Source organism: Botrytis sinoallii (assembly GCF_014898435.1).
Source record: "Botrytis sinoallii strain Bc 23 chromosome Unknown BSIN_012, whole genome shotgun sequence".
In the NCBI taxonomy this organism is placed as follows: domain Eukaryota; kingdom Fungi; phylum Ascomycota; class Leotiomycetes; order Helotiales; family Sclerotiniaceae; genus Botrytis; species Botrytis sinoallii.
This window is the reverse complement of record NW_024066039.1, coordinates 1,832,243-1,856,657: the sequence shown is the minus strand read 5'-3', so window position 1 is coordinate 1,856,657 and position 24,415 is coordinate 1,832,243. Positions and strand designations below refer to the sequence as shown.

Sequence of the window (24,415 nt, the reverse complement as noted above, 5' to 3'; positions counted from 1 at the left end):
AGCTCTTGAGCTATGCAAAACGTGGTTAGTTAGACATCAATAGTGTAGAAGCGTACCGGCAACTTCCTAGGACTAACATACCGTACATATTCTGGACAACTTCTTTGAATTCTAATCTCCTGCATACAAAAAAACGGTTATTACAAAATTGCCGTATTTTAAAGCGATTTGTTTCAAAGATTCAATATCGGACAATCTCAGTAGCCTATCTCCGCAGCCAAGTGGCTCCAGATTATCTGAACATAGTCTTACCATATATTTGATGTCATCGTCAATTCACAACTATGTCGTTCGGGCGGATACTACATCCGCAACATGAAGATAAGAGCCAGCCATGCTGAAATTAAGGGGCACCCATGCATGGGCAAATTTTCCCCAGGCATAGTAAAATGCATTATAAAAAATCTTTCAGATCCTTCCGTAAGGTTACTGCTTTCATGTTAGTACTTTCTCAAATGCTCAAAAGTCAAGATTTTGCATGATTTCTGGAGACAAGTATGAATTTTCGCGCCATTATTCACTAGGTACTATTAGCCTCATAAACATTGCCCATCATGGTGTTTCTTCTTGATATGGACGGAAAAGACTACATCTTTACCTATGGGATTTTTGGCGTCCAACACGAAGAACTTACGCCAGAAAAAGCAATTTTTGTATCCACCCTGTACAAATTGCTCTCTTCGTCTGCCAACCGTGTCGACCATCTTCAAGACGAAAGCCACGGACTTCCTCGTCATGGACCCAAATCCACAACTTTTATCGCTTATTGGTTGTCCTCTTCCTCCTACCAATCATTTCAAGCCTCCTCTCCAGTTCAAGAATTCTGGAATTCTCTCCCTCCAGACGCAGGTGTCTGGCGCGAAGTAATGACCGTCCCGAAATCGCGCTTCATGTTCGCCTCAAGTCAACCCGTCGCCTCAGCAATGGGCACTCTTCTTCCCCTAAAACAAAGTTCCGACGAAGGATACTGGGGCGTATACCGTCATCGAATATCCAAAACGCCAGATTCACACACCGATCCTAAAGATACATTTACCTCTGCTTATATTACTACCACCAAAGCAAAACCAAACGACACGAGGAAAACCATCGACATACCTAAAATCCGTAGCTCCAAAATAAAATTAGGCAGAGTAACCATCTCCAGCCCACCCGATAATCTCATATTTGTCCGTGAAGGACAACGCCAGTCAAATATCCCACCCGCAGAAACAGAAGCCTGGCTCAAGAAAATAAATCCACATGCTCAATCCTGGATATCTCATCTCGACACTGAACGCAACAAGAATGGCGTAGTGGCATTTACCACACACATAGGCCACGAGAACCCCACCCCGGAGATTGTGAATGAAAAATTTGATGCCAAAGGAGATTTAGAGCTTGATACCGAAGCTATCGCAGAGACAAACCAACTTGCATATTTCTTGGATCTGTCGCATTTTGAGCAAGCAGGTCGTTCGCATAAGAGTCATGTGGAATTGAGAAAGACGGTTATGAATCTTTATGGACCTGGGGGTCAGTTGGAAAAGGGAAAGTCGGTATTGTTTGTGGAGCTGTGTATTTTGAAGTCAGGAGATTTGGACGCTGAGTACATAGGTTGCGCTGAAGGCACGGGTTTGATGTATTTGGCTAATTTGCAGTAAACTATGAAATTAATAGGAATCCCCTCGCCAATCATCAAAGACAGATGTTAACTAGATATTCTATCCTATGATAAAAAGTCCTCCACTTTGTTCTGAATATGCATCCACCAATTATTCATTAATTACACCCGAAGTATTCAATGGTAGAATTTACTCATCTCTGGATGTACATTAAGCAGAGAAGATGGATGAACCCTAAGCACATAACTGTCAATACTAGGTATATGGCGCATCATCCACCAATTCTCCATCGGAATCATATGTGTATCGGCCGTCGTCGACAAAAGGATCTTCAACCATGAAAGAGCAAAGCTCTCCCAGTCGATAAGTATATGTCTCGAGATTGAGTGTCCTCTTTTTGGATTCATCATGATCCCAGGCGGCTTGAGCAATTTCCTCTTCCTCTTCCGTCCAATCTTCTTCACTCTGTGATGAGGTGGTATCATCTGAGAGAGTAGGTGAATGTTGTTGTGGAGGGATATCTAATTCCATGGTGAATATTTGATCAATAAAAAATAAACACGAACGGTACCTACCACTTCCTTCTGTCTCCGAGTCTCTGATCTTTTTGACATAACCCTTAACAATTTCATATCCAATCTGTTCACACATTTCTTCAACTTTCTGCTTTACCACAGCTCGAGTTCTTCCAAAAATGATTCCTTTCTCAAATCCACTGCCGGCCCACGTTCCTCCCAGAAATATACGATCCTTCAAGTCAAATGCTTCGTCTGACGGCCAAGAAACCCCATCTATAATACCTCTCTGATATCTTGTATCAGCTGGGCGACCGTCTGGCTGTTGCGGATAAGTTGTGAAAATAAAACCAATGTCACTGCACTCCAGAGCTTCCGATACTTCCAACCATTTTTTGGTTGGAACTTTCAAGCAAATTCTGAAATTCCAGACATCCTGAACAGAGTTTTTAGCAAGTACAGTCTCTTTAAGAACACGTATAATATCCGCTTGGAGCCTTTGTTCTATTGGCAATGCCTCCCATAATTTGGTTCTTTCAGCCTCATTACGTTGTTGTCACTCACGTTGAGATGTGCTGACTTGAGGTGCCATAACCAAATGAACTACAAAGCCTTCAGATGAACTTGAAGACTCTGAATACATCTGAGCTTCTTTAGCCTTGATATAATCTCTAAGTCGTTCTTGCATCTCCGCAGGTTTTCCAGAAGTTTCCAACTTTTGGAAAGCGCAATATGCACGCCATTTCTTTTGCATCAACGTTGGTGGCACCATCATGTATTTGCCAGTGTAGGGACTGATCCGAGGATTGAGCCACCACTTTATCTTTGAATCACCTTCATTTGGTTCTCCATGATATGCTAATTGGCCTGATCCATTGCGAGTAAATCCCACCATGCTATCACTTGAAGCATCGGCGACGAGGGCTTCGATGAATACAGCAGAAGGGTCGGATGTATATTCGGTTCTGACCTTGACGCCTTTTGCCTTGGGTGTTGCTGCTTTCCTTGGAGAAGATGAAGGGGCTCTCTTTTTCTTAGGCGTCGCAGGTTCTCCTGGTGGAACGATACGATTACTAGGATCCTGGTCGTCATCGTCATCATACGTGACATTTCTCTTCTTCTGACGCTTTGCGACGGGCTGCTCTCCATCTGACTCAAGTTGCTCTTGATACGAAAGTGTAGCTTTTCTCGATCTTCCGCTGCGCCTCGTACCATCGGCTGGCGCAATTGTCGAATCTGCACTCATAGGAACATATTCTCCTCCATCCTGAGCTTTAAAATGTTCTGTCTCATGGATTGTTTCAGAAGTAGAGGCAGCTGTAACAACGCTTTTGAGCGGTCTACCTCTTTTCTTGAGAGCATCCTCGCTCGGGGTGGAAGCTGGTTCTTCGTTGCTCGATTGTTGCAAGATCAGTGACGGCGGAACGGGGACAGTCTGGGCATCCATCGTGCCAGATCTACATCAGGTGATGAAGAACTTTATCTACAGTAGTAAATTAAAGATTGTGGAAGTTCCTAGTCTAGACTGAAGAGCTTTTTTTGAATGTTGTTAAGTACAGAGGCCACAATTCTTTGAAACTGTCTGTTCCTTGAATATTGAAACAGCTCAAAGACTGACAGGACTTTAAATACAATGAAATTTCACTTACATGGATCTACTTACGGAATCGAATGATATCGTTATCGAAGTTTGCCTTACCTATATCAAATGAAAGTCTCTCAATTTTAAAGTATGGCTTTGGAAATCGAATTGTGTGGATCATCTCAACGATAACAGCCAACATTGCCCCGCAATGATAAGTACCGGAACCTGAATGAGGAAGCTAAAATTTCGGCCCGTTCCTTCCCTAAGACTTAGCTACTTATTGCTATATTGAAACTTGCCCAGATGGAGTAAAGGATGTATTCCGATTACCCTAACTTTAGTCATCTCCCACTTTCCATAGTCGAGTGGTGCAAGAACATTCATTTTCATTGTTGGAACTCCTGACTAACATTGTATCCCTTTTTAATTATACATCATACAGTGATATATATCACAGAAGCTAGCAGTGTGATCTGGTACTATTTCTTATCTTTGACATAATAATCGAGAACTTGAATACACATAGCTTTGATCAGTCTTCTTTGCTGTTCTAGATTTATATCTAGAATCTCCTTGATACCTCGAGCGGTAATAAATCTCGAAATTGCTTCCGAGATCCAGTTCTAAATCTTTGGTAGCTTCTTCAACACCATCTTTGGAGTCTTATCAGGACTATCAGGAGGTTCCTTCAAGCCTTTTGACATATTTTTCTGTAACTTTTCCTCGGCCATCAGTTCCTTCGCTTTAGTAATGAACTGCCTTCTCTTTATCTCTTTCTTTCTCCATTCTCTTATCGACTCTTCTTTTTCCTTGAACCGGGCTGCTATTCTATCAAGTTCTTTTTCTACCGCATCTTCATCTGCCATATTTTGCTCCACCAATTCCGCTCTCTCTTCCAAAGTAGCCTTGAAAGCATCTTCGTTTCCCCAAGGCTCTCCGTATCTTTCAACAACCCAAGCACAAAATTCTCCCCAGTCTTTCTTCCACTCTCGCATTCTCTGAGCTTTTAATCCTTTCCTTGACTTCTCACCTGATCGGATTCCCGATTGCCAATCTTCGTCAGTCTGATCTTCAAATTGTGACCACCTCACGCTGTTTTGCGCCAGATGACCCTTTTATCATAAATTAGCTTGCAGGCTCTTTCATAATGATAAAATCGATCCATAGAGGAAGTACACATACCAGACCACCCAGATCTAGATTATCCCATGACCAGATGCACATGGAGAATTCTATTGAAACGCCTATCATTTCTTGACCTAATAAAAACGGGTCATCACAATTCAAACTAGCACTTACACCTTTTGCCAACAGCATTGGTAGAGTATGAGCATTAGCAGAATTTGTTAATCTCAAACTTTCATCTGAGAGTGGACAGGACTCGATCATAATTTGTCGCTCTTTACAAATCTTTTCCAGCAGCGGATGCCTAGGAAGTGAATATCCATGACCAATACGTCGAGTACCTAGAAGAATGGCATCGCTAAACAGCCAACTATCAGCATTCAAGAGCATGAAATAGGGTTCAAGCATACTTACTAAAGGTTATGGTCATTTACATCACCATTACCCAAGCATTCTCCTGCATGCAAGAAGAATGGAATGTTTAAGTTGCGGCTTTCGCATTGTTTCTTAAACCAGAGGCAAATAGGTACGAGATCTTCGAGCGTACGACCGAGTTTTTCTTGTCCCTCTAGATCGTATCCTGAGATCAGATCTGGATATCGTTCCTTCACACGCATGCAAGCCTCCATGTCTATTAAATGGAGTCAGCTTTTCCCAGAGATACGTATAAGGGAAAAATACCGGCTTTGATTTCTTCATCTTTCCACGGTCTCAGGCCTGTCCAGATAATCCGCAGTCCCCACCATTCTTTATTTTTCTTTTTCATCGCGATTGCAAACTTTTCTCTTTCTTCCCAGATTACTCTTGCCATTTCAACCTCTCCAGATGGTTTATCACTCCACTCTAATCGAAATTCAACTTTGAAAACCATCCTAATCTCTATCCACTTAACGTTATACTCGTCCAACCCTTCAAAAATTCGCTTGAGTAATGGTCGGAAAATTGGCTCGTTGTGAATTATCGTATCAAGTAGCTTTTTCCCACTCTGGAATGTATTACAAGCTTCGTTGATACTTCCACTGACATATGGAAGCTGGGACTCCGTCTTCGTTAATCGAATCCTCAACCAGGTGATAAATTGATTGATTTAATTAACGTCCTTTTCTCAGTCCAAGACTATTTAGGACGGCTAGGCTTTAAGAACCTAACAACTGCTAGTGGATATCTACAGTAGATATATTCAATTTGGGGGAGTAAAAACGAATGCTGGGGTGCTATGCCCGATCTCTATTCGGAGTGCAAATAGAGATTAAATAGTCTTCATCCTCTGAGACACTTCCTTCCTCACTCTTCCCCTACCCCTAATCCAATTAAAGCATCCCAATATCCAATTTCTCTTTTTAAAATCCTAAATCCAATTTGCTATCCCTCCCTTTCTATAAAAGGCAAGAGTTATCCCCTCCCGAGTTGCCTCCAATATAGCAAAGGGTCCTCTTGCTAGTGAGGTAGCAGAAGAAGGCACCACTCTTCTCTGTCTTTATCTCTTTTAAACTAGCCCCTTGTATATCTTCATAAGCTTGATATCCTCCAGCTCTTATTAGATGTGTATAGTCGAAACTGTTGAAAATAGTGGGGCAGGGCCGAATCCTAAGCCCTATTGCCCACACACAAATCAATTCGGAAAATTCGAAAATTCGAAAATTAAAAGAAAAACGTTGTATTGTATCGATGCCCAGAGCATGGTATTAATTTGAAGGCGATGGCATTCTCTGTATTGTGTCGTCGTAGTATTCGAGTGGCTGAAAGCCAAAGGGTATAAAAAAGGGTTGTAGTACGAGTAGAGCGGCGGCAAGCTCTATATCGAAAAGACTCTTCTAAAAGAAGAGACCTACTGCGTATCATATTCTGTACTTGAAATAGTAATCGATGGTAGATGTTGAATCTAACCGGGGCTTCCGTAACCTTCGTATCCGCGTCTAAAGCTGGTATTCAACTCTTCGTAGGTATTGCTGTCGTAAAATCGTAATATAATCCTTCGCTATATCTCTGAACCACTCTCCTTCCAATTCTTCCAATTCCATCTGCGACTCAATCTTAGCTCTGCAGACTCTCAAGAGAGAGCTGGAGGTTCGTAGGATGCACCGCGTACAGGTGTTGAGTCTTCGCATCCCTACCAGGTGATAAAGTAAGACTTGCCCTGAAGAGGTTGTCTTTCAAAACCAGGTGCGATACGATATTTGTCATAGTTCGCAGTGGAAGGGTAATCGCAGTATGTAGACGCCGCAAGAGAGACTGGAACAAGTGAGTTGGGTATGTAATCAGGATCCCAAATATTATTCACTGAGCTTCTAGTCTGTCGAGGTTGCGAAGAACTGTATGTGAATTTTATTTTTATTCTCTTCTCTCTTTTGCCCACCATTCGTCAAGGGGCCTTGAAGCGCTGATATACATGCCCGGGGTCTCGATCATTTTCTCAATGATAAAATCAATCGAAACGCAAGCAGCGTGGTGGGCGTGAAGAATTGCTCCCTTTGGTAACTTTTTCATTATCTCTAATAAAGCTGTCCTTGCCATGGATTCTTTGATGCAGGGGAAGCCAGAGTCTGAACGTAAGGGACTCATTGACTCAAATGGATTAAAAAGAACCTGCCGGTTGAATTGTTGAATGCGAGAAACTATAGTATTGGCGGCTTGGGCTGTAGGCGAAAGAGATTTAACAAACCCATAGTCTACAACGTTAGTCTGCCATATTTGGGTTGAAAAACGAACGGAAGACTCACCCCCTCTATACTTCTGTTCATCGGCGACCAGTTTCGCTCGGTTACTTTCGTACTCGCTGAATTTTGTTGAATTTTCCATTGTTATTGAATTCGATTATTGATATCACCATACTTTGCGGGTATAAAGACGGACAAAAGAAGTACATTTGGAAAATAAAACTTTCATCGTTCTCCATGGTGATAATTCCACTCAAAGGGTTATTGTTCTTTGACTGATAGCACATCTCGTGCCGGTGCCTCTTTGTCCTAAATCATCTTCATTTGGAGATACAACGAATTTCACGAAATTCGAATTGGCGAATAAAGGGGTTTCATTCATGAAATTGTTGAAAGGCATAGGGCTGGCAGGAATACAGAATCAAGAGATTTTCGCACGATTGAGAATACTAGAAATGATTCCCATATTCTAAGAGTCACACAGCTCGTCATCTACAGTGTTACGACGCTCACTAAACTTTAGGCCAGGTTTCTAGAGGCCTTTAGATATGGACGATATCTTCTTCATCAACATTTTACTTCAACTACTCACATCCAAAATACTAAGTAGGACTGATGGCACTGTTCATGTACCGGAGACTAGACAGCACATGCCACCATCTAACTTTGAGATACCCTGTTTATTTCTAACGTTTCAGAGCTTGGGTTCTTTCCGTGGATAGCGTGAGTCTGCAACTTTGCCTGGCCCAAGCTTCAGTATATATATATAGATGTGCAAGTGAGCTATGAAAATTGTGGATTTGCAGTTGGGACTTATGGCCCCGAAGTATAGATGGGAACTGACCAGGTACCAGTCCGCTTTCTCCGTACCTGTAGGCTGTAGCAAACCATGAAAAAAAGAACGTCCATTTTCTTGCATATTTTTTCTTAAGGTTTAGGTCGCCTGCCGGTTGATATAGATTTCTGCTGGTAAAAAAAAAAGCTCTCCACTATACTAAGCACTTTAACCTTACACTGGTAGGTAATGCTACACCGATAGGGACATTTGCATGCCATGTGAGCATATTCAGACTTTGGATTCGCATTCAAGTGATAGATGTGCCCAGAGCTAAGTGGAACAAGTGGAGAAGACAGACATCTCGGATCCAACCGTGTTGATGACAACCGGGATGTCAATTATCCCCACAAGAAGAACGCTTTGTGCACGACCCGGATCCATCTTAAGCGCTTCATAAGATGGACTTTTTAATTTCTGTTTGCTAATAGCTTCCAAATTCATCTGCAAAGAAGCTTTCCAGCCCAATCGAATCATTCTAGAACAAATACACATAGTCCCTGCATGTACTCGAGGTACTGCATTGAGAACGTTGTTCCTCGGTGTGGTAATTTATCAAACACGTTGGTATACGAGACATTCAGGGAAATGACGCTTTGATCGAGATCATGAGAGGGGATCGACACGTTCATAGATTTTATTGAACAGATGCTCTTAAGGTTGCGAAGACTTTGGAGCGCTGAGTGAATTCGTGATTGAGAGTGAAAAATGAAGATGAGGATGGAGGGAGGGAGTTGAGGTGAAGGTGGAGATTATGGAAAAGGTTCTTCGGAGAAACTTCTGCCGAGAATTTCCACGCTAACTCTCGTTTGCGTCGCCAAATCATTCTCTTTTATTTTACCCCTTCACAATCTTTCCATTGTCAAGTAACGATTCATTTGTCACCTCCAGCACATCAGTATTTTCACATCATATTTTTGACTTTGTCTGTGAGAAAATGGATACCGTCGGTATCGTTGAAATGGAGGTGATCTATTGAAATCCGCATTGTTTTTCCAAATTTGGAAACCTTTTCCGCCCCGCAAAACCTGACAAGTTCAAGCTTCACGGTGAGCTAGTAAAGGTTCCCCGTTGACCGCAAAATGGTGGAGAATTATTTCTTTTTTTCTTCAAATTTTATTCTCCTTTGCGCAATTTCGTCTACTGTTTTCGTTATTCTTGAGTATCACGAGTGACATAAGCCCAACGTTATGCTCCAGAGCGTTCGAAGTACTGCGTCGGCACTGCGGGTTTTGTTCCAGATTTTGAGTTGGCAAGACTTTTTGAGTGTATTACCATCGCAAGCTAGCATCGTGAAGTTATTAGTGTGTGCCATAATGGAGCTTTGTAGTGATCACACACCAAGAGCATATTTGCTGTCGGCTCTGGGGAAGAGGGCTAGATCTCGAAAGGGATGGCGTTCAGTCAAGCTGAGTGGTAACGTTGGGCATTGACAACCAGAAAGTATCCTCACTGAAGCTGAAGCACCCTGGCGCAAATTTCATATATGAAGTCGTTATTTCCTTTGTATTTTACAGTAAATCATCACATCCTCATCAAAATCACATAGGAAGTCTCTCAGCATCACAGTTAGCCCCATACTTCTTACTACTCTCTTGGATCTTGTACCCTTTTCTCCCCATTCGCGTTTGATTGTTAAAACGTTATATCTGTTGCTAGGCACAGAGTTTTCGCATCAGATACAACGATAAGGACACAATCCCTCAAACATCTCAACCCGCATATCATGGACCAATCCCAGGTCAACGAAAACTCCACTTCAACAATCGATCTTGAAAAGAATGCAAACGAGGGCTCCTTAACCGGAGCTCACGGCTTAGAGAAAGAGAAAACAGTCGTTGTTACTGTTACTTCACTCCCTGATCCACTAATAGATGAATCTGATTCGGATTCTGAGGATGATTATAAGTACCCCGAGGGCGGATTGCAAGCTTGGCTAGTTGTCTTTGGGTCATGGTGTGGCATGTTTTGTAGTTTCGGTATTGCAAATTCCACAGGTTCATTCCAAGCCTACCTAGCTACGAATCAGTTGGCGTCTTATTCTGATTCTCAAATTGGATGGATCTTCTCATTATACTCATTCATTTTGTTCGTTGGCGGCATTTACATTGGTCCTGCATTCGACGTTTATGGACCAAGATATTTGGTTCTGCCAGGAAGCATTTTACTCGTCCTTTCCATCTTCCTCTTTGGGGAGTGTACTGGTAAGTTTTTGAATCCAAGAAGCAAGATCGTGCAAAGCTAACTGTTCCCAGAGTACTGGCATTGGATTGCCGTATTCAGCATACTTGGTGGTTTTGCAAGTTCGCTGACCTTTACTCCGTCAGTCGCAGTAATTGGCCACTGGTTCAATAAGAAGCGTGGAAATGCCACTGGAATTGCAGCTACTGGTGGTGCTGTTGGTGGCATTGTTTTCCCACTTCTCTTAGAAAATCTCATTCCAAAGATTGGTGTAAGTATACATTCTCCAAACTTCTCCATTCAACACAGAGCATCACTAAGAGATCTCAATCTAGTTCTCATGGACAATGCGTGTAATGGGTTTCATCTTCGTTTTCATCACCGCTCTAGCCAACCTCCTCATTAAACCTCGTCTCCCACGTTCCCAAACTGCTCAAAGTCCTCATCCAGATATCAAAATCTTCAAGAAGCCAGATTTCGCTTTCACGGTATTGGGTGTCTATCTCCTTGAATGGGGTTTTTTCATTCCAGTCACTTATATTACATCTTACGCTCTTTATCAAGGATTTGATGCAGGAATTTCCTATCAATCTCTGTCTATCCTATCTGCTGCATCTGTTGTCGGCCGTTTCCTCCCGGGCTTGGTAGCTGATATGATTGGCCGTTTCAACACTATTATTATGGCACTCTCTCTTACCGTATTCGCCTGTTTTGTCGTCTGGCTTCCTTTCGGAAACACTTACGCCGGTTTAATTTGCACCGTCATAATACTTGGATTTGCATGCGGTAGCAACGTCGGCTTGACCCCCGTTTGCGTAGGCCAATTGTGCGACACCAAGGATTATGGCAGATACTATGCAACTTGTTATTCAGTTGTCAGTATTGGATGTTTGACCGGTGTTCCAATTGCCGGCGCTCTAATTGAGGCCTGCGGGGGTGCTTACTGGGGATTAATCTTGTTCACTGGTCTGTGCTATGCTTCTAGCGCAGTTGCAATGGCATGTGCAAGAGGTTATGGTGGCGGATGGAAATTAAATGTGAGATTCTAGAGATGAGGTCGACTACTGGACACCGAGAGCACAGGATTGGGATGGGAGTCTTTATGGGTAACGCTTAATGAATTATGACTAAAAGTGCATTTAGATGCGCATGTATATAGCGGTATTTGTTTGGAGGTGGCGTTCTTACTTAGAGGTCATCCATATGGTGTTTAAAATGGGCTTGGCTACTATTTATAATGTATATAATGTTAACGAATCTATGATATCAAATCCTATTTTCCGATGAAACATTTTCTTTCCTTCAATAACAGTCATAATCACTTGATCTACCTAAATAAGTAGAAGTTGTTGGTTTAATGATACTAACTTTTTGTATGTACCTGACGATGGAAAGAATTCATCCTTATTTCTTGGATGATTGGTGTTCATCTCGCTAAAGAGTCGCTTACCCTCTCCCGATCCACTGCTCATCCTGCCATATCCCCGAGAGTTTCTCTTAAAGACCTTAAACTCCTCCTCCCGATTTCAAAGATACCGGTATCGAAAGCCCAGCAAACCCATCAGCAAGCAAAATCACCTCAGAATGAGATTTTCCTCTTCGATAAAGAGAAAAGATGGCACTAATCAAACTTGATTCTTCAATACATTCACTTAACTGACGCCTAATAAGCTTCCACTCAATCGATAAACTACAAACTGAGTGAATATACCAGACTCTCACCTCATTCTCTTTTCATCCATCTCACTCACTCTTCCAAGTATAAAAACCACCAGCTTTTTCAAATATCAACTCTATCTTAACAAGACGTGAAGGACAGCCATGGTGAGTAAAATAATAATATTTCCATCATTTAAACTGGCATTTGCATATTCTTCGACAAAAAGTACCATCTAAAACGACGATCCATTATAGGTACATGCATCTTCTCAATATACTCTTGACGAACAAATGGCAACGAAAAGATGTCTTAGAATACTGTCATTATCGTTAAACATCATATCAATGACAACGTCAACAATGACTTCAACAGCACTCATTCGCCAATGAAACCTTTAGAAAGGAAAAGAACACTCTTCCAGATCTAAAGACAAAGAACTCTGATTCTATGAAAACTTCAAGAGTGTCACAATATGATAGCTCAATCCCATGGTAATTCATTCTTATTTCTAAAGCCATTCTTGGGAATTGAATGTCGTATTTATATATCTCAACACAATGACATCACTCTAACTGAAAAATATGCATATACAAATACACATACACCAATCATTATCCTTCCTCCAGAATCTATAAACAGTGCCATCTCGCCCATTAAATCAGAATCCCACTCATAATCAAACCCAAACCCAAACCCATACCCTTCAAACCTCAAACCCTCAAACCCTTCAACCCCATAACACTCTATCTCTATACGAGTATAAAAAAGCCAAATATAAAAGAACAACAATCCTCCAAAACCACCAGCTAGTCTCATCCAAACGAACTTAAGATTCCCTGTTGCTGTTATGACCTATGAAGTGAATATTGAGGAACTTAAGGATGCATCTGGATTCTGTAGATTTTCAATTGTGCCTATAGTTCTATGATCTATCATGATTAAAGCAGGAAGACGTGGAAAAGTTATGATGATAATGATGATAATGATGATAATGATGATAATGATGATAATGATGATAATGATGATAATGATGATAATGATGATAATGATGATAATGATGATAATGATGATAATGATGATAATGATGATAATGATGATAATGATGATATGAATAAATCAATAAATAACTACCTAGGTAATAACAAAACCTCATAAATCAACTCCCGGCATCCTCGCATCCTCGTATCCCAACCATCACTATCACCACTAAGAAACACCACCACCAAGAAACAAAACGGCAACACCAGCAACCCTCCCACCCCAACCAATCTCTCCATAAACTGCATACACTCTACCCACTCTATTCCCGATATATATATACATATATAGATACAATATCACGCCTCCCGCTGCAGAAAATTAACAAACACAAGCAACTTATAAATTAGTGAGTAATCCTGTAAATATTGTCGGTTGCTTTATTTTTATCTCGGCAAAATGTTAAGAAATACAGACGCTACATAGGTAGGTACCTACCTACTTATACCTATTTGATTAATAGACAGCTAAGCAAGCAGATGCATCTTCCCACACGAATAAGAAATCAGAATTCACGAGCCATAAAACGCGGGAGATGATATGTGTAGGTAGTGAATAATTAGTACGAGACAAAGTATCCGAAACGGAATTTAGTAATGCGGATACTGTGGAGAGGAGACAAGATATGATGATGAAAAATCCAGTGTGTTCCTGATATACAACTCGATAGTGAAGTTAACGACAGATTACTGTTAGATGATTAATACTACTATAAACCCTAGTCTCAATTCACTTCCTTTCCCAGTAGACAAATAAATAAAGAAAGAAAGAGATACCTAGATAAATAAATTTGAATAACTCCCCCACAACCAATCACACACTAAACTCCCCTCCTCCTCCCTCTCCCTCCTACTCATCCCAACAAACCCTCAACCCCTTGGGAAACGGTCCCAAAGTCGCCAACTCATCATCCAAGTACGCCATGCCAAACTCCGTCTCCACAGTTTTCATTCCCCTACTCTCACCCGCCGTGCTCTTTCTACTATACCCGCTCGACCCGACATCTAATCTTAGATTTTTCAACCCGACGATAATTCGAAACACGCGTACCATCCCTGCTAAAGCGATATCGCGACCGAGACATTCGTGTGGGCCGTGGCCGAACATGAGGTAGGAGTCGAGATTTCGGTCGAGGACGATGGTTTCGGGGTTGGGGAAGGCGACGGGGTCGTGGTGGGCGAGGGGGAGGTTGAGGAGTACGACGGTTCCGGGGGAGTGGGCAGTGGTGGTGGTTTGAGTGTTTTGGGAGGGTGAGTAGAGGCGGAAGAGAGCGACCGTGCCGCGGAGTCGAGCTGCTTCGAGGAAGCTTTGGATGGCGTTAGTTTATATTTATTTTTTCTTCTTTTTGGGAGGGGGGGGGGGGGGGGGAAGATAGAGGTTGTTTTGGGGAGACGAAGATTTGAAAGGAGAACATACTAGTGCAACAATAAATCGTCAGACTCTTTGCTAGTTTCATGAGCGACAGTGTAGAGTTTTGGTAGATGCGATGATCCGGCATCACTGAGATAATAGTCCAGAACTTGGGAGAGAAGCTGTGACTGGTTTGCCGTCATAGCTGCTGATGTTGGAAGACTGTGTAGATGAGTTAGCGTGATAATTCAACATATAGGCATGGGTAGGCGAATTAGCATGAGAGAGAAGGGAAAATAAAAGAAACAAAAAGGAACACGAACATTTGTTCCCAAACTACCCTCTCAACTCCCCATCCAGCCTTCTTCCCCTTGTCCACAAATCTCTGTAGCATTGCCTTTCCATACCCCTTCAACGCCAATTTCGCCTTCTCCTTCTCCACTTTCTCCTCAGCATGTCTCTCCGTCTCATCATCATGAACCAAACTATGCAATCTATCCTTCAATCCCTCAACTACCCCTCCAATCCCACCTCCATTGGTATGCTCCATCAAGATATCGCCCAGCCTCTTAGCCACAGCTCTTGCTTCCTGATTCACCACAAAAGATTTTGTGACATCAAAATTGTTGAAAATGCATATGAAACCAGTGGAAAGTGCCGTGTACAATTCTTCTTCTGTATATCCGTCTTCAATATCCGTAGTTACGTTGACATCGACAGTGTTGCCCATCCCGAGTTTAAGGGGAAAGTCAAAGACGCCGGCTGCGAAACGAGTGAAGACGCGATTGCATATGTCGGATACGATGTCGACTCTGTAAGTTTTTCTGGGTGCTGCAGCTCCATTCTTCGTGGCACTTCCGTTACCATTGGTATTGCTGTATGCGTTCAGGTTTGGAATAAGAACTTTATGTTTATCAAACAAATCGGCAGTGTTGTCTGTGTAAAATTGTGCAATTGAGGATTGCCAATCAGGATGTTCTTTATCATGCTTGTCGCCATGACCGGTTGGAAGATCGTGGAAAGAAGATATAATAAGAGAGCGCGAGGTAGTATTGATAGATTCATCTCCTGCGAGACAGAACGGAGGGATTTTTGGCGGTCCCGTAGTCTTTGTGGAGTCGGAAGGCGATTGTGAAGTTAGGACAGCAATTGGTGCACCCCATGTTACCTTTTATCCATAGTTAGTATTTATCCTTCTAGTAACTCCTCCCAGAAGTTTAAAATTCCAAAAATTGAGATTGAAAAGGAAAACTAACCTTCCAATTGGCCTTATCATCCAAGATCTTCTTGCACTCTTCCCAACCCTCCACTGTTGGCAAATCTGCCTTCTTCTTAGGTTTATCCCAACTATACAAACCTTCTCTTCCCAAATCCTTTTGGATTTCACGATTAGTCTCCGGTGTGACGAATGGGAAATGTGCGTATATAGAGTTCCCCTGGAAGTGGTTTGGGAAGGCTCGAAGAACTAATTTGTAAAGCACAGCACCGTCGTCGATATTGGTGTCGAATTGGACTTCATTGTATCTATTTTATCACATTAGTAACTTTTTTTACCTTCTTGAAAACAGAAGAGAATGCAAACGGAAGGAAGAGAAATAAAAGGAAGATGAAACTAACCCCCAGTTAGTCAGACTCTCCGGCGTATAATCCGTAGTATAAAATCTATCTCCCCTGACCAACCCTACCGCATCACTCAAAATACTATAACTGATACTATACCCAGTGCACAATCCACTACCTGGCACCACCGGTGGTTTAATCTTTTCAACCACGACTCCCGGATAAAATTCCACATCATCAGGATTTCCATAGAATTCTTTGAGTCGTTTCGCAATAACAGGATCGGGGTTGATATCCGCAAACGATGTGTGACGCGACAATCCGACGAATGACCGGAATTCATTAAGGGTGCACATATTCCAAGAACGACTTTGGAGAATAGATAGGATCTCGATGGAGCGCATGATAGGTGGAACATTTGTGGCCCCAAAGGCGCCAGAGAGATCTTCTACTGAAGATGAGAAAATTGAGACAAGTGATTCGTCATCATATGATCCATTAGACAAACGATTGAGATCTGCGAAAGAGCGTTGAGATGGATCGGTAGGAAGCTCTGCTTCCATTGAGTGGAGACCCCTGAGAAGTTCAGGAAGCGTAACATCAGCCGGGTTTTTGTTAGGGAATAATCTGGCGTATTCTGCGTTGGTCCATTTCTCATCTCTTTGGGAGATGGCCGAGTGCCAGCGGTAGACTTTTTACCGAATTAGTATATTCATCATGGAGTTTTGCCTCTTCAGGGGGGATTAAACATACTCAAATTGAATTCAGCAGTGACTTGATTTCCTACGCCCTCGGCAGCAGGCTTATTCAAGAGGGTCTTGGTCTCAGAGACTCTTGGATCTAAATCCCATTTTGAAGTTGTACGATTGAGATTTAGAATTGTACGAACATAATCTTTCAAAACGATGTTGACATATAAGCCACAAGTGATGAGTCTGCCTGTCTGGAAGAGATCGTTATCGTATTTATCGAATGCAGACTTTGCCGCCTCTGCTTTGGGTTTTGTGAAGCGGCCATTATCATTAATTCTGAGATTTCAGTTAGGTTTTATGTTCAGCAAAGAGGATAAGACTAAATGAAGAGGTACTGACTGAGCAAGCATTCCAACCACATGATTGTGGAATCGGTTGAACATGATCAAGAAAACTCCCACACCAGGGGGAAATCCTAAGATTCTCTTCGAGGAAAAACAATCTGGTTTTAGTTTTCCATCTTCGAATGTTCGGACTGCGTTTTGCTCCTCTTGATTACAACCATAGAGAGGTGCGAGATCCAAATAACTACTAGTCTTCGATTTCGTCATATCTTCATGATCCTATTGCCATTCTGTTAGTCCTAAATCTATATCTCAAATTTTCGAGACCCAAATTCCAAGAAATATTTGTTCATACCGTAAGAAAAAGATCATGAATAATAATCGTAGCCAGATAGAACAGCTGACTACTGGTGCCGGTCGGACTTCCCTTGAAAGCCTCTTCTCCATCCAATCCGCCCCTCCTCATCAACCCATCAAAAAGCTCACCGGGGTCTGGTAGATTCTTCTTCCTCATTCTCTCAGGTTTAACACTCTTTGCATATGCCGTCCCCGCTTTTCCCAATTCCGGCATTAAGATGTTGTTATTTCCTCCATCCGCATCTCTATACATAAACTTCTTATCCAAACTCCTCACAGGTGGATGCGGCAAAGCATCCCAAAGCGTATTGACAAAACTTGCTGTTAGACTTTTTCCAATTTGTGAATCTTCTGGTTGAGACGCTAGTAGTTTCACTGTCTTTTCAAGAAGGAGAGTATTGTCATTTTGGACACCTTTGATCTGAGAGGAAAACAGTTGGAGAAGTGTGTTTGCATCTTCCGGGGTGATGCTTTTGAGGTCATGAAAGATAGAATGGATACTATGAGTTGCGGATTCGATATCGGAAATTACCGTCGGGGTTGTTTTGGGAATGTCCGAGGTCCAACGTGGTTGGGATGTAGATGATTTGGGAGGCATGATTGTGACTGTGGTTATGGTTTTGGGTTGAGATTGAGATTGCGGTTGAGAATGTGATTGTGGTCGAGGCTGTGATTGAGATGTTGGTACCAATGTTGGTTCTGACGGGGGTTCTGACCTGGATTCCAATGTTGGTACTGGCGTTGGTATTGGTTCTGAATTCGATCGAGTATTTCCTTCTTGTGGACGTTTCTGATCCGACTTCTCACCTTTCCTAGATATTCCTTGAAATTTTCCCGTCAAATAATTTCGGTATTTTGAACCCAACTTAGTCTTCTCCTTCACAAATTTCTTCTCGTCCCCTCCATTCCCCGCGTTCACACCCTCCATATTTAAATTCTCCTCGTCTCTCGATGACATAACAATTTGACACCCTGGCAATGTATGCTTGGTATTCAAGCACTTCTTTTAACTAAGAAAAATACCCTCGTACAGCCTTACACCAAAGGTGTTACTGTACTACTACTGCAAGAAAACAATGCCCGAAAATGCAATGCGTAATGGTGGATGCAAACCCCGTTACACTCGTCCTATGAAAACCCCGACTAGAGTTCTTATAAACAACTTCGTACGGCAGAAAAGCAAGGTATCATGATCCACACAAACACAGCCAGGTATCTCAGCCCTTTTATCCACCCATCACGACTCAGAGACCGATCCATCGCTGCCACCAAACTGCAACTTTCAGCTAGAAACTAATTGATGATCAAGCCGAGTTCTAGATCATCTCAAACTGTTCCCTGTGAGACAAGTATGTAGCGATGCAAAAGCATGATACAAATGTAACATAACCCATCACATACCTAGCTCGTACGATCAATGATCGCCCCGCTTGTATCGCTTGTGCTACCTATCGAATATGACCCTTCTCACCTCTTGTCAAAATCTTCACACCAGCACTAAGAGCAAATCGCGAAGCTACTTTCGTACTTGGGAGCCCCTCTTACATCTCCATTCTCAGCTGATTGCATATCTTCAATTTACCTAGGTTGTTGGTCACGAAAAATAAATAACTTTGCGAAGGATTTTAATTTGATATGTACCCGTGTTCATTGGTTGATCGGTGGCGTACAAATCACCTGGATTGTCATCTTCAGCGGCATAAAAATCACGAGCCGTCAAGCATCCCCCGCCTCAATTTTATTACCCGTGTCGGGACGGATCGTCACACAATCAAAAATAAGCTTCTGTGCCTTTCAGCTGACCGATAAGACTCGGCACTATCTCAAATAAGAAAGAAGTAATAAATGTCTCACCGAGTTACCGTGTCACACCTTTTGCTCTGTCATAAGGCTTTATTTCCTTTTAGATATTCATGTGTGAGGCGAATTCAGATCGACCTCTATCGGATAACCCCCAACTCCCGCTAACAAACATATTGTGATGGGTACTGCCGACATTTAAACTTCTATTTCGTACCCCCCAGAAAACATTGGGATTTCTCCATCCATCTATCATACGCCCGTTTGTAAATCCCAGTATATCGATGACGCCTCGCAAATGCTTCCAAAATTGTCTTTCAATCCCACTTCGTACCGAAATATCAATCCTCCTTCACAATACATTTCCCTTCTAGCCATTTTGCAAATTCTACAGAAGGGGTATCCACAGCCCTCCAAAATATATCGGACGCCCAAAATATAGGTACTGCTAACCCGAGCATTCCACCCCACCAAGCAAAGGTTCGTGTCCACATGCCACTATTCTCACGCCCACCTACTATCCACCAGACAATTGGCATCCATCGGTGAGCGAATACATCGAGAAACGGTCCATGCATCAGGTAGAGTGCATATGAAATGTTTGCAAGATATTGCGCTGGACCAGAGGTAAAAAACTTTTGTAATAGAGGAAGCTGTTGGCAAGCAAAGACAACTTGCATGGCCCCCAATGCAAACCAAGAGAATGCTTGTTCCTCCTGTCGCCTCTGAGACCAGTATGGCTCCATCGTATAAGGTGCGATCTCACTGAGCCCGGGAGTTCTCAGTATATCATTGTTTGGCCATCCCGCTATCCACATGGCAAAGACAAAGTTCATACTCCAGAATGCATAAACTACCGATGTTTGCCATGAATTGGAAGATTCTTCATCCGAGACTGGCATCCCTTTGTTGGAATTTCGTTCAGCTCGTGCTTGTTGAATCAGTCCCACTTCTGCCACCAGCGCCCCGCCAATGAACTCGAACGCAGCCCATCGGCCACACTTGAGACTGTATAGCATAATGACAACGAACATGAAGAGGCGAATCCATACTTTGCATCTCGCCAAACCGGTAATCGTGACGAAGAGAAACATGGACTGAGCCATTTCAATGGGAATCGTCCAAACATGAACATCGTATTTTGGCCACCATATCTTATCCCAATCCCAAGAATAAGCTATCGTCCAGATTGCATGCAGCCAATCCATAAACTGCTGTGAGGCTGTCTCGAATCCTTCAATCCTAACCAAACGCATACGAATGAATATCATGACCATGAACGTAGAAGCGGTGGTAGGTAGAAACAATCGCATTCCCCGACGAAAGACAGATGATGACAAGGTCGTTTGGAGATCGGCATAATTATGAGCTCGAGCTAACTTCAACGGTTTCAACGATAAAACAAATCCGGATATGACGAAGAAGATATGAACCATAGGTCGTCCGCTATAAAGTACTCGAAGGAAAGGTAGCTGCATGAAAGAGGATGGAACTGGGTCGCCTATTGGCAAGCCATATGAAGGAATCATAAATTGTACATTTCCCTCGGTGTAGTGACAGAAAAACACTATCAAGGAAGCGACTCCACGAAGTCCATCGAGATAGGACGTTGCGTACAATCTTTGAGGCTTGAAATGAGCCGGTTGAAGTCGACGTTGTATTGGCGAAGGTATAAGGAAGAAGAGGAATCGTGTGAAAGAGAGTTTTAAATGGGAAAGAGTATCGTCGTTGGTAGTATAAATCGTTGATATCGGTGAAGAATTTCCATTCGAATGGATTAATTCGTAGTTAGGTTCATTGCTATTTGGTAACAGACCCGCCACTAAACCTCGGAGTGATCTTAACATGGCGACCTCATAAACGTCACTGTATCTTTAGTGTATTGGAGCCAGACGATACAAGTCAAAGGTTAGAGATACTTCATCTATGTAGTGTTCCGTCTGGTCAATGGATGGGATGGTCTTTATCCTTTTCAAATCAGATCTGTAGAACACTGGACAGACTATTCTGATTCCCCAGTCGTAGTACTTTTGATTGGACGAATGGAGAATTACAAACAGGTATTTTCGAAATTGGATCGATGTAACTTGCTGCAGGGGAAAATGCACCCCAGGTGAATACACCGACGCCACCAGATTTCAGACCCTGTACGGGATGGGATGATCGTAATACGTGAAATTCAATCAGTTTGAGATGAGTGTAAAACAAACACAGCCGTGGAGAAGATTTGGAGAGAAGATCAATGTGGAATTGCCGTTCAAAATGTAATTGTAATGAGGAGTGAACGGGGAGATCTAATATTGAAGAGATTGCCCCGCCACCAGACAGGTGTTTGTATGATCAGTGTTAGGAATCGTAGATATACCAAGAGATGGATGCCGAGCGAAACTGATGCCAGCAATGGGAAGTAGAGAGGCACCGTATGTGTATGATTGGAACTTGGAAGCAAGAACAAAAGCCTGAGAAGAAAGTTGAGAGGTTGAGAGAAAGAGCTACTCTGCTGTATTGTATTGTATTGTATTGTATTGTATTGTATTGTATTGTATTGTAATGACGAAAATAAATTTTCAGTGGGGAATTACTAGGTAACCTTAACTAATAAAAGTCAAAGTCACTACCTACTGCCTCAGTACGATGTGATCAAGTCGGTTTCAAGGAAAAATAGCCATCGTCAATCCCTAGCTGGTACGATCAGCCTTGCGATACAATTCATAAAACATCAGAACTTCTTGATAGTGGTTGCGAGGTTGTCATATTGTCAGATATCAGTCATGTAACCTTGACCCTTCATTTCACAAACACTCATTTTGAGTAAACGATCGACTCAATTCGGGATACCAAATTAAATCAACAAACAGTAGGTTGCCTGCGCTTCCCATCTCTCTCGCATTCTCTTCTTTCGTTGGCGGCAATAATAAGTGATGGCAACATCAGCGATTTATCAAGGTAGTGTTCCGTCCCGGGCATTCATTCATGCAGCCACTGAATCGTCCCGGCGCCACGGCCACCATAGGCATCCATGGATACACACATACATACATACATACATACATACATACATACATACATACATACATACGCTGAAATCATGTCCCGTTAGAAACTACAATACCATTGGTGAGAATGAGGATTTCTTTCAGATATACATCCATCAATGCAGCAGAAAGAGGCTTGACCAGTCAGTCTTTCGGGGAACATGCAGTAAGGGCGTGGTAAAGTTTGTTTCAGGTAGAAGAAATCAGGTTACCCATAGCCGATGGAGAGGAAAGGATTAACGAGATCTACAAGGCAATTCTTGTGATCTGGAAGGTGCAATTACAATCTTCCTATCTAATACTAATAGACTACTATTGTACGAATAGGTACTACTACTTACATTGTAGAAATACACCTGCGAAATGGAAGTAGGAGAACTCTTGTTGCTCCTTGGCTGACCTCATATATACCTCGTGCTTTAATATGCTTTACCACATCATGCTTTGCTACATCCACATCAATTGATAATGGTAAGAGTGCACCAACATTTCATTGCTCCCCAAAATTCCATCCAAAGCCCCCTACCATCCTCTACAAAGGTTGACGGCGTAAGTATTGTAAAACACACCAAAAAGCAATCGAGCTTTTCCCTATTTTTATTATTTGAACCAATTATATTATTACATTGATTGAAAATTTATATAGCAAACTTCAGGTAATAAAAGTATTGTAAATTTATTTTATTCTTTAACAAAATCACTCAAATTTGTTGAAATTTATATTTCTCTTTCCAAAAATATTATTCTAAATCTATTTAAAACTTATAAAAAGCTTTGTGTGTGAACAAGGGAATTCACTTCAAAAGAATGACTTCAATACAATGGCTACTGTATCAAAGGTATTTAGGCGAATGCGAAGGAGACTAGCTCTTTCAGTAGTGCCTATATAAGGCCTACTACTTCCCCTCATTAGCTAGCTCTTTAGACAGAATACAATACAGACATTTAGGGGCCTACTAATGATAGTGGGAACCACGTCTCCCGTATTCCTGATCTCATTATTGAACCAACACTTTGAAAGTTTCAAAAGCTTTAAAAATTATAAGAATTAAAAAAAAATTTAAATTTAAATAAAGGGGTTCAAAATTCGAAATTTTGAGAGGGATAACTAAATATCTAATAAAATTAGTAAAAGCAGTATTAGAATTTCGTAAAATAGCAACTTTTATTAAAAATGGGGCTTATACGACACTATCAACCTCTATACTCCATACGAGAGATATCTATCCTACGGGTACAAAAAGTGGTCGGTTTATGCTTATTCATTTATCCATTTAAGCATAGAGAGAGATACAGCGCATGCTGATCTTCACTGACTAGCACAACGAATAACTACTCTGTACCTACGATAGCCAAGCTGAAGATTATCCAGATTCCAAGAATCTCGGAGTACATCGAAATTCAAGCTCTGCCGAGAGATCTTACAGGATGCATGAATTTCGACACATGCTTGTATCACGAATTTACGACAATCTCTGGACGATAGACAAATGTGCAGTGGATCTAAATAGATAGACATGTAAAAACATCCACCGTCCAACACATTCAATTCTGCCAAACAACATCCCCTGCTCCATTTGTCTCGAGGGCCGGGAGCACATGCATGATTCCATCCACAGGGAAGATCACGAAATCCACCCCAAAAATCGTCACTGTACGATTCCAGTTCCGGTACTTCTCCACCGAAAATCGAAACGCGCAACAACTTCAGGGTCGAACCTTTGGAACAGCTTTTGTTCTCGATTTCTATGGATCTTTATGCTTTGCTCATGTGTAGGATTCTAGATTTGGTATTTGAGCGGCGTGGATTCTATTTATGATTGCTGGGAGTCTACGGATTATTTGGTCTATGGAGCTCCTCACAACATGTGAAAGTTTCCAAGTACGCTACCATATAAATTAATGATGCGATGGCTTGGCGTCCAACCTCGACTTTGGCCTATATATCCAAATCTCATAAGTCTGATATTTTGAAGGCTTTATAATCTGAACAGAAGATCGTGTTTTTTTGCGCCTTTCAAGAATCACCTATAGTGTGATGGATTTTCGATGAGGAAGATAATGGTCAGCAGAGAAT

The 24,415-nt window shown here is 42.0% G+C and overlaps 7 protein-coding genes across 7 annotated transcripts; 3 read left to right on the top strand and 4 right to left on the bottom strand.

The window, feature by feature from the left end:
* Window positions 1-164: 164 nt before the first annotated feature.
* On the bottom strand, window positions 165-3,566 carry EAF02_007481 (uncharacterized protein; the record flags this gene model as incomplete). The annotated part of the gene is made up of 3 exons (XM_038903529.1): window positions 165-2,125; window positions 2,180-2,623; window positions 2,684-3,566. 3 exons carry the CDS (start codon window positions 3,564-3,566, stop codon window positions 1,860-1,862), a joined length of 1,593 nt encoding a protein of 530 aa, XP_038757008.1. The 3' UTR covers window positions 165-1,859.
* Window positions 555-1,643, top strand: EAF02_007482 (uncharacterized protein; the record flags this gene model as incomplete). Its single annotated transcript, XM_038903530.1, has 1 exon — window positions 555-1,643. The coding sequence occupies one exon, from the start codon at window positions 555-557 to the stop codon at window positions 1,641-1,643; it is 1,089 nt and encodes a 362-aa protein (XP_038757009.1).
* Window positions 3,567-4,186: 620 nt separating the features above from the next.
* Window positions 4,187-7,770, bottom strand: EAF02_007480 (uncharacterized protein). The gene is made up of 7 exons (XM_038903528.1): window positions 7,550-7,770; window positions 7,219-7,498; window positions 6,990-7,141; window positions 5,511-5,831; window positions 5,244-5,460; window positions 4,887-5,187; window positions 4,187-4,816 (listed from the first exon to the last, which is right to left on the bottom strand). Exons 1-7 carry the CDS (start codon window positions 7,626-7,628, stop codon window positions 4,328-4,330), a joined length of 1,839 nt encoding a protein of 612 aa, XP_038757007.1. The 5' UTR covers window positions 7,629-7,770; the 3' UTR covers window positions 4,187-4,327.
* Window positions 7,771-10,047: 2,277 nt separating this feature from the next.
* EAF02_007479 (uncharacterized protein) lies at window positions 10,048-11,551 on the top strand (the record flags this gene model as incomplete). Its single annotated transcript, XM_038903527.1, has 3 exons — window positions 10,048-10,525; window positions 10,577-10,773; window positions 10,838-11,551. The coding sequence occupies 3 exons, from the start codon at window positions 10,048-10,050 to the stop codon at window positions 11,549-11,551; spliced, it is 1,389 nt and encodes a 462-aa protein (XP_038757006.1).
* Window positions 11,552-13,043: 1,492 nt separating this feature from the next.
* On the top strand, window positions 13,044-13,317 carry EAF02_007478 (uncharacterized protein; the record flags this gene model as incomplete). Its single annotated transcript, XM_038903526.1, has 2 exons — window positions 13,044-13,058; window positions 13,114-13,317. 2 exons carry the CDS (start codon window positions 13,044-13,046, stop codon window positions 13,315-13,317), a joined length of 219 nt encoding a protein of 72 aa, XP_038757005.1.
* A 732-nt stretch (window positions 13,318-14,049) lies between these two features.
* Window positions 14,050-18,461, bottom strand: EAF02_007477 (uncharacterized protein; the record flags this gene model as incomplete). Its single annotated transcript, XM_038903525.1, has 8 exons — window positions 14,050-14,506; window positions 14,617-14,772; window positions 14,874-15,718; window positions 15,807-16,074; window positions 16,168-16,801; window positions 16,864-17,138; window positions 17,202-17,425; window positions 17,502-18,461. 8 exons carry the CDS (start codon window positions 18,459-18,461, stop codon window positions 14,050-14,052), a joined length of 3,819 nt encoding a protein of 1,272 aa, XP_038757004.1.
* A 1,183-nt stretch (window positions 18,462-19,644) lies between these two features.
* Window positions 19,645-21,150, bottom strand: EAF02_007476 (uncharacterized protein; the record flags this gene model as incomplete). The annotated part of the gene is made up of 1 exon (XM_038903524.1): window positions 19,645-21,150. The coding sequence occupies one exon, from the start codon at window positions 21,148-21,150 to the stop codon at window positions 19,645-19,647; it is 1,506 nt and encodes a 501-aa protein (XP_038757003.1).
* Window positions 21,151-24,415: the final 3,265 nt, after the last annotated feature.